Below are 10709 nucleotides of genomic sequence, written 5' to 3' on the forward strand. Positions count from 1 at the left end.
TATATATATATATATATGGAAAATTATATGGAAAATTAAAGAATCTAAATATTTGAAGTTTTTTCTTAATTAACTTGTTGCTATTTAACTTAATATTTAAATAAAAATATTTTGTATTAATTTTTTTTGGAAAAAAATAATTTATTGATTACTTCTAAATTAAATTATTTGTGGAAACTTATGAATTAAGATAACTTTTGTGAAATATCAGTCCAAATATAATTTTGTAAAATATGGACACTTATAATATTATATATTTACTTTATAGTATATTTAGACCAGTGTACTAGTTGAGTCAGATTCATCTTGGTTATTGTCACCTTCAATTTCAATCATCTCGATCTGTATCAATTTTGATTTCATATAATATTTTGATGTTCACTAATTGTTCATTAGATTTAAAAGTGAAAGAGAATATGAAAAAATCCACAGGTAAAAAGGTAACAAACCACATACCTTATGATCTTGAAATTTCAATTCTTTCAAATTTGCCTATAAAATCATTAAAACGATTTGGATGTGTATGCAAATCATGGGGTATTCTTTTTGAAAATTCTAATTTTTTGAATATCTTCTCAAATAACTTTATATCTAATCATCAGTCTTATTATGATGATACATCTCTTCTGTTGCAACAGACAATAACTAATTTTAATGGTAGTTGTTATCACTCATTATATTCTCTTTATGAAGATAGTTTTATAAAGAGAGTGAAACTAGAATGGCCAGACCCCTTCCTCGCGGAGAACCCAGATATTTATATTTTAGATTCAGGTAGTGTTAATGGCACTCTTTGTTTATACCTATTCATAAATGGAATTTGCAGAATTGAAATTTGGAATCCAAATACCAAAGAATTAATAGTCATCCCCCGTAGTTCTGTTGAATTTGTACCACCCCCTTATGACATGTACTTTGCTCTTCTTCATGGATTTGGTTATAACCATATTCAAAATGACTATAAAATAATTCGATTTATAAATGTTGGCTTATTACATGGAGATCTATATGGAGGAAATTATTGGGAGATATATAGTTTAAGAAGTAATTCTTGGAGAACACTACATATAAACATGCCTATGTGTGGTCATGGTACTTTCGGAGAACGATTATACACAATTGGAATGTGTCATTGGATAAGTAGAGCTAATACAAATCAAGATGATTCTTATTTGGTTTCATTTAACTTGAATGATGAGATATTCGACACAACACTCATACCCATATTCATGGATAATGAACTTAATCCTGAATTTAGCATACATTTGGTGATGTTAATTGGATCAATTGCCACGATCTCATGGTATGATGATACTACTACTTTTCATATATCAGTACTAGGAGAACTTGGTGTGAAAGAATCATGGATAAAACTCTTTATTGTTGGACCATTGTCTTGTGTTGATCATCCTATTGGAGTAGACAAAGAGGGTAATATATATTTTCAAAAACAAAATGGTGATTTAATTTTGTTGGATTTAAGAACAAATGTGATTTCTGATATTGGTTTTAATGGATGGTATACTAGTCAAATAGTAATCTTAAAGGAAAGCTTTCTTCCTATTGGTGGAATAAATCTGTAGTTGTAGTTATTATTTATTGCTTTCACCTAAGTGTTTATTTATTGTATTTTAGAACAAAACCATTAGAAGTTTATGATTTTAGTTATTAGAAGCTTAACTCTATACTAATTGTTTGGAAATTACACATATTGTATATGTATAATCAAGTATATGAGAGTTTAAGAATTAATACTATATATTAATATTGATTTATCAATTTAATTTGTATGGTTATTAGAATAATACGTGTCCTTAAGAATAGAACATTTTTTTTAATAAAATACAAATTCTACGTTAAAAAGAAAAAATAATATAGACAAAGTGGGGATATTACACCTCGCCCATGAAAGATAAAAGTAAAAAATCAAACAAAACAAAAAAACCACAACGAATAGAAAATAAATATCTAAAAAGTTTAAAATCGATTAATCCAATTCTTGTCAAAGAACTTAATACATAAAGCAACTTCAAGGTGGATTAGTGCAAGAATATACTCTTATGTTGAAGGCATGCTTTCTTGAGCCTTGTCGGGGAAGATGGTCCACGACATCTTTTAGATCGAGGGTTATATAACTGACTAGCATGTTGGGCAAGAATATGAAATAAAGAAGCGTTCTAGAGGAGATAAATATACTCTTTTAAATTTTTGACTAATATTCAAAATGAAATATCATAGTTTTTCAAAGTGGAAGTCTTAAAGTAAAAAATAAAGATCTTATGCTTGAATTTGAAATTAACCACAGATACAATTACAATATTAACAAATACCTCATATGGATTAGAGATTATGTCCAAAGAGATACAAACTACAAGAATTGACAATTTGTAAATTATACGAGATATGTTCTTCACAAAGTTCAATTACAAAAGGATTATAACACCACAGTCGGCAAAATTTAATTAACACTAAAATACAAATAGGTTCGGAGTCTAAAAAAACCTAACTTATGTAATAAATCTCTACCAACAGGAATTAAAGATAAAATACACTAAGAATAGAATTACTTAACATGCAATAATCTATGAAAATTTGAAGAGAGAGAGAGAGAGAGAGAGAGAGAGAGAGTACACTAATATATATAATGGTTCGACTATGTCGTCCTCGCATGAGCCTACTCTACTCTCCAATGGTTTTCCATTGACAGTTGTTCTACACTATGTTTTAACAAATATTGCATGAGTGCATATAATCACAGTATCCACAATAATGATGAGAAATATTAAATCTCTTATCTGGATCTTGACTTGTATACAACCTTGATGTCGAACTCTCTACAAAATCTTTAATTAATTCTCACTTCTTGAATCTTCCAACTTCACCAATCTACTCCAAGTATTCTTGTGTGCTAATCACTCTTGATTCCACCTATTTCTTGAGTGATTAAATGTCCAAAGATTTGAGAATAACTCCTACAAGTCTTCGTGTGTGGCAATCAACCTTGATCCCATCGATTTCAAAAAAGAGAGTTATTGATTTCACATATTTATATTTGGTTATGAGATGACAAAAAGAATTCATATGTGCTGGAGGTTATGCATAAAAGTAGGTGAGAATGGTTGTTAGATTTTAGTCAAGAACATTTGTTAATTTGTGTCAAATGATCAAGTAGAGTGGAACATTTTCAACATAAAGAAAAGTGATCATTTTCCTATGATTCGAGTTGGGTTATAGACGTGATTCGATTCATGAAGGGTCGTGATTTGAGTCATGTATATAACTTGATTCAAATTAAATTGGAAATAACCAAAACAAGAAAATACGGAAATCTTTGTGATTTGAGTCATGTGTAAAGTGTGATTCGAATGAATCTAGGAAGTGGCTTGATTACTATTCTCGACCTCTCTCTTGCCAGTAAGTAGTCATTAATAGTATTCCTATATTCATCAAAAACTTATGTTTCTTCTTTCACTTCATCTGGGTTATGCAATTCAACATCATTATGGTCCACCTTAACATGAATGTATTATGGTTCTAGCTCTTCTTCAGATATCCTTACATTTAGACCAACATCGTCAGTTTTCTTAAACACGTCTTTGTTTGGAGTCATTTGCCAAATACAAACTGAATCCATAATACACTCCTTGCTAGAGTTGATGCTTGAAACTACCAAGACATTAGATAATTCATAATCATCTTGCATAATGGTTTCATTACCATTATCCTTACCACCATGATTATTCAGACATTTATGGCATACCTTTCTTGTATGCACTTCCTTCTTATAGTGGTAAGACCTATCTGCATGAGCATTACCACCATAAGAATTATATACAACTCTACACCTCTTATTCTTCTCGTACTTACCATCTTTCTTTGAGAACTTTCCTTTGACAAATAAACTTTCTCCAATAGAAGATGGTTTATGCTCATTTCTTTCATTCAAGTACTTTGAGTACAAGGTTGATTGAACGTTTTAAAAGGTCAGGGAATCTCTTCTATACATGAGAGTTTCTTTGAAGTGAGCATGATATCTTGGTAAATCACACAATAGTAGCAACGCTTGATCTTCATCATCAATCCCGACCTCGATATTCTCAAGATCAAGAATCAACTTGTTGAACATATCCAGCTGCTCAGCCAAGACTTTATTTTCATTCGTCTTGAATGAATACAAAACTTACTTACGGTAGAGGTGATTGACCAAAAATTTGGTCATATATAAACCCTTGGGTTTTCTCCACACACCCATTGTAGTTTTCTCCTTTGAAATCTGCCTCAGAACCTTATTACCAAGGCTTAAGTTGATTGCATTGTGGGCTTTCTCCATCATTATCATCATCTTTTCCTTCTCTGTTAGAAAAAAATCATCTTCTGTGGTCCTTTTAATGCTTCTCACAAACCCTTTTGAACTATAAGAGCTTGAATCATCAAGCACCATAAGCCAAAATCATTCACTCCGGTAAATTTCTCAATCTCATACTTCGTTGACGGCATCTTGTACATGTTCACTGTACCAGTTTGTTGTGACAATCGCTGCACCAGGAACGAATAAAAATATGAGAAAGATTGAGTTTCTTGAACATATATAAGAAACCCTTATAGTTTTACGAGAGAGAGAGAGAGGGAAGAATAATAATAATTGATTTAATGGTTCTTCTATTCACTTTTCCAATTAGGGAAAAAGGTTATCAGTGAATAATAACAACCAACGCTTAACCCTCTCCCAATAACCTGAGCTAGCAGCCTATTTATAGACTACAAGCTAATGTAAATTGTACTCTAACTTAAGTACTAAGCTAATATAAGCAACAATCTAACTTATACAACTGCATACTTAAACAGACTTCGACTACAACATGCACAACTTTGTCGAAACTTGAAACTATCTCTTCTGAAATTAGAGTTCGATCCAAAATACCAAAATACTCTTATCTATAAAGCCAAATTTAAAATCTTTTCTTGATATTTGACGTGGACCTCTGGATAATTTTCATTAAAAATACATATATGGTTCACTCCTTTTCAGTCTTTTACGCTTTTACTCTTTTATTTTTATTTTTACTCAAGAAAAGATCCATAGTTTTAAGTAAAAATGGCTTATTTATGGAGAATTTATTAATACGATACACACCATTTATTGGTGTAAGTACTTTTATAACCTTGAAAAATCTAAGTTGTTGCGCTTGATTTTGTGTGTTGATATTTTTTTATGTTATTAATCAAATAATGGGATGAGTTCAAACACCGTCGTTTAGATATCAAGTGAGATAATTCCTTTCAACTACCCTTTCCTTTTATGCCGGTGTCTTATTCTTTTTTGAAATATATTTTAGAAATAAAATCCTGTAAATTATATTCTAAATAGTTCTTTAAGTTTTTTTAATAAATTTTCTATTTTTAGTTATCACAAATAAGTCTTTTACCATTTTGTTTTCTAAATTGTTCATTTAAAGTTTTAAAATATTTACACCACTTCCATTTACTTAATTTTATGTCAAACTCCATTAAAATAAAATGCAACATTTAGTTTAAGTAATCTTTTAAATTGAAGCATAATGTTTACAGCCACAAATAAAAATATCAATGATAAAGTATTGTATCTTCACCTATAGATTGATCATATATTTTGATTCGTCCATTCACAAGGTTGGTGATGAGAGGCCCAACAACAAAAACAAAGCGGGAAGGTGTGTTGGAAAAGGTAAACCCTTGCTCTTGATAGATGTAGACAAGTCTTCCCTTTAATAACATCAATCACGTTCAATTCAAGACGGTTTTAATTGCTCAAATTATATAAGGGTAAAAGTGTGTCATTTTAGATATTAAATTCATTATCATCCTCATATCGCTTCCCATTTTCTCATTGGCTTGGAAATTAGAGTGTTAACTATTGGGTAAAATACGAGAGTAGAATAGTCTAGAAGGGCGAGGGGTTGAATTGACCTTTCCCCTAAAACTAGTTTCAAAAACTTTTCTTCAAAAACATAGTTTCACCAAAAATGAGGCAAATAAATTTTTATAACAGGCGTGTTTGGGTTGATTTCACTTTTAATAGTATAATCTGAAATACAATAAATATAAAACATGAAGATGCCAAACAACCAATGTATCAATTAACAAAATTCAGTGTACACGATATATTTAAATTGAATTTTATTAATCAAACTATCAATTCAACATTAAAAGTTTCTACAATTGTAAACACCATAAATAAGGCTTAGATGAATTGATCTATCACACACTTTAAAAAAAATCTAATAAAGATAAGGAAAGAGAGTTGCAATGGAAAACCATTAAAAAATTTGGTTTCTTCCACTATAAGTGTTTGTGATTGTTAGCTGACAAATTTCGTCCAAAAGAGTGGAAAGCATGGTCGACCATAGAGTCCGTCAGAAGATTAGGTCGACGAGGAAAACTGATAATCCTAGGTCGACATGGAAAGGGCCCAGTCGAAGTCGAAGGCTATCACTGCATGATGAGGAGCGATCATGGGTGTCTGAAACGTGGGTAGTTACCTACAGACGTGGGAGAAGTGGGCCGACACGTGTCATCTTCGGACATAGTTGCAACCACCCAACGGTTATTTTCTACTAATATTTAAGAAAGTTGTAGGGACCATTTCAAGAGGTGGCATTTTAGAATTTGAAGTAGGAGTACACTTGAAGTACCAAAGCGTTTACGAGAAAAGAGTCATCTCCATACGGAAAATGTACATTTGCTTCCACTTATATCTATCAGTCATTTAACTTACCAAATTGTCTTTGTTTTGTTTGCCTTTACTTCCACCAGACTTTTGTCTTTTATTGCATTTACTTTACTGTATTTTCAACTTACCAAGAGTTACATTCACTCCTTTTGAACATTTCAAATACTTTACCAACTAAATAACCATACACTCAACACTAAGTCTAGGACTTTTTCCTCGTGCTCAAGAAAATGGGATAAGTCATCAGAAACTTCTTCATCATCATTCTCTTTCTCAGCTTCAAACACAGGAAAATCAAAGTTTGAAGACGGAGTAGGATCATTATATTCAATGGGTTTGAGGACCAACCTGCATAATGATTTGATATTTTGATTTTAGAAGTGAAGTGCAAACAAATATCATGCAGCTGGAAAGATTATTATTTATTTATGTTTTTTTAGATTACCATTTTCATAAAAAGCAAAAAATTAAAAATAAAACATCATAGATGTGGATGAATAAAATTGTATTTCATTGATGATAATAAGGAAAATGCCCAACAATGTTCACTTCTCCCTTAGGCATAGGAGAAGGATTTTTCTTAAAATAATGAAAAAAAATTACTTAGAACAGTGCATAACAACAGAAACATCAACAACGATCCAGTTGTTGTAAGTCTTGTTGTGTGCCACAAAGTTGGCGCAATCTTTGTCTTCATCACTGTCTTCAATAATGACAGTTGAGTTTTAATCATACTCATGAATGAACCCTCCACTATGGAAATCTTCTTGCATAGCCTTGACATTTGCGTTGAATGGCCTTTTGTGTTGCCATCCTGAATAGCTTCTTTTGCATCCTTCAAAGAAGACATGGGTGCCCCAATCCTCTTCAATTCATCAGCAATAGACAAAGCTTGGAACGGTGTTCCAACTTCCTCCTCGGCATATACATAAGTAAAGGATGACAAATGGCTTACCAATAATTCTTTCTCTCCACCACCAACAACAAGTTTGTCGTTCTTCACAAATTTCAGCTTTTAGTGCAGAGTAGACGTTACAACTCCAACTTCATGGATCCATGGCTTTCCCAACAAACAGGTGTAGGCGGGGTGAATGGATCCATGAAGTTTTAGTGCAGAGTAGACGTTACCTAAAAAGTAATTTGGAAATCACTCGTATCTATCTTAATTGGAAGGTCCACTTATCCAATGACAATTTTACGAGAACCTTAAAATGCTTTAACAACCACGCCACTGTACCTCATCGGGGCGTCTTGATAAGAAAGTCTTGCTAGAGTTGAATTCGGAAACACATTCAACGATGCACCTATATCAACCAAAACATTGTACAAAGAGTCCTCCTTATAATTCATCAAAATATGGAGCACCAAATTGTGATTCCTACCTTCCTCAGGAAGTTCTTCATGATAGAAGCTCAGATTGTTACAAGAATTCATATTGGCAACAATATGGTCAAACTGATCCACAGTAACATCGTGTTCCATGTAAGCATGTTCCAACACCCTCTGTAAAGCTTCTCTGTGTGCCTCATAATTCATCACAATGATAGCACAAAAATTTTTGACGGCGTCTGAAGCAGCTGCTCCACAACATTAAATTCACTTCTTTTAATTAGAAGCAATACCTCATCATCATCATCATTAGCCTTCAACTTGCTGGATTCACCAGACTGACACGTTGGAGCACTAACTGGATCAACTACAGGAATATATGCCTTCTTACCTACTGACACATCTTCCACAACCTTTGGAAACACCGAACTGAACACATGACCACTACGGGTCACCTTTGCTACATCCATAATATTCACCACTGAATATGCAACTGGAAGAGGAACCTCTTGACCATTCTCAATCATGGTGGAATTATACTTGTATGGCATAGCTTTATCGGATGAGTAGGGGACAAGGTCCGTTAACCGTATAACCAACAACGATACCGATCTGTTGACATTGTTGTTGTTGCCGCTATCAAATTGAATGACTACCCGCTCAGGGGTTTTGAATATCGGCACAATGACATTCATATAATTTCCCATATACCTCGACTGTTGAACTTGAATAACATTCTGATCACCAACCTCTGAATATCTCTTTTAACAATTACGCACCCTTGAGGGTTGGTGCTGCAAATAACACAACCATCATTGTTATGTTCACAGTGGCTCACCAGACACAAAGCTTTGTGGATATCCACCAAGGACATACGGATACGGAATACATCAAATACCCTGGAATTTCTTGGACATTCGTCTACCATGTTTACAGAAGCGTTACCAAGAGCAGGCAACTAATTGGCTTTGACATTCGGCGCCCTGTCCTCAAAGGACACCATACCACTTTTGACAAGCTTCTGAACTTCATACATCATCGGATAATAGTTCTCAATATCGTAACCAGGAGTTCCCTGGTGAAAAGCACAATGAAGATCAGGTTTGAACCGCCATGGCTATGGCTCAGGAATTTGAGGAGGGTTCATTGGCTGGATAAGATTCTTGACTACCAAGGATGGGTACAGTTCTGCATATGTCATAGGAATAGGGTCAAAAGATACCATCTTCCTCTCATAGTTCTACTGATGATTGTTGTTGTTGTTGTTGTTGTTGCTTCGTTATTGCGGTTGTTGTTAATGATGTTATTGAATTGGAACTAATTGATTGGTTGAGTTGTTGGAAAAAACTGGAATTACTGATGATACCTGGTGCTAATGTTGACGGGACTGGGAACTTTTCCTCACATGAGGCCTCCTTTGCCTCCCTGCTGATACTGCATTAGTTTCTCCTTCCTTCTTCTTGGAGAAGCTACCACCATACTTCTTACTCTTCGTCGCTTCATCTTTGGATAAACGTCCTTCACGGATTACTTCCTCTAATCTCATCCCCATGTTTACCATCTCGGTAAAATCATTGGGGGAACTTGCGATCATACGTTCATAGTAAAATGAACTTAGCGTTTTCAGAAAAATCTTGGTCATCTCTTTTTCTTCCAAAGGTGGACTAATCTGGGCAGCTAACTCTCTCCATCTTTGAGCATATTCTTTAAATGTATCTTTGTCCTTCTGAGACATCGATATCAACTGATCTCTATCTGGCAACATATCAACATTGTACTTATACTGCTTCACGAAGGCCTCACTCAGGTCATTGAAAGTACGGACACTAGCACTGTCAAGGCCTATATACCATCTAAGTGCATCACCGGTCAGACTGTCCTGGAATTAGTGAATAAGTAGCCGACCATTATCAGTTTGAGTTAACATCTTTATAGCATACATGATAAGATAGCTCAACGGACAGGTATTCCCTTTGTATTTTTCAAAGTCTAGGACCTTGATCTTCACCGAAATTTTGACATTAGGAACTAAGCACAGTTCAACATCACTCTTGCCAAATAAATCATTCCCTCTTAGGGTATTCAATTCCTTGCACAACTCAAAAAACTGATCATTCATCTCATCCATCTTCTCATAAACATCTGGACCTTCAGACAACTCAGAGTGGTAAATGGTTTCCTTGACATGAGGAAGAGTATGAACAACAGGAGGAGGCACTTATAGGACCGGGCTAGATGCCGACAGAGAAGCAAATGTTGGCGCGTACCCTTCAAGCACAAAATTTGGTGGCATTCCCCAAGGGAACCCAGCAGGCATAGCAGGAACATACTGGCTATCAATGATAGGTATAAATGACGAAGCAATCTCTTAAATGACAGTCCTTTGAGAAGGAGGAAGAGTTGCAGGAGGCAAAGACAGTTTGTTCTGCGCAGCTATCACGTATTCCATCAATGTCGTGAGTCTGGCGATCTCATCCTTCAGCTCTCTGTTCTCTTGTTCAAGGTGCTCCATTCTCTTCAGTCGATTAGCTCGGGTGTTGTAGTGATGAGTCAGCTTGGCTGATATACAGAAGAAGAACTGATAAGACACCTGGCGGAAGAAACTTGTTATGCAAATGATGCATGAAATGCAATTTTTTTACTGTTTTTAATTTCAAGGAACATATGAAGT

General features: G+C 34.1%; 1 protein-coding gene across 1 annotated transcript; it reads left to right on the forward strand.

Moving 5' to 3' along the window:
• The first annotated feature begins 352 nt into the window (after nucleotides 1–352).
• On the forward strand, nucleotides 353–1583 carry LOC127103583 (putative F-box protein At3g16210). Its single transcript, XM_051040831.1, has one exon. It carries the CDS (start codon nucleotides 375–377, stop codon nucleotides 1581–1583), a length of 1209 nt encoding a protein of 402 aa, XP_050896788.1. The 5' UTR covers nucleotides 353–374.
• Nucleotides 1584–10709: the final 9126 nt, after the last annotated feature.

Source organism: Lathyrus oleraceus, chromosome 7 (assembly GCF_024323335.1).
Source record: "Lathyrus oleraceus cultivar Zhongwan6 chromosome 7, CAAS_Psat_ZW6_1.0, whole genome shotgun sequence".
Taxonomy (NCBI): Eukaryota; Viridiplantae; Streptophyta; class Magnoliopsida; order Fabales; family Fabaceae; genus Lathyrus; species Lathyrus oleraceus.

What these genes read in the sequence shown, in the direction of transcription:
- LOC127103583 (XM_051040831.1), top strand. Translation starts at nt 375, where the DNA reads ATGTTCACTAATTGTTCATTAGATTTAAAAGTGAAAGAGAATATGAAA.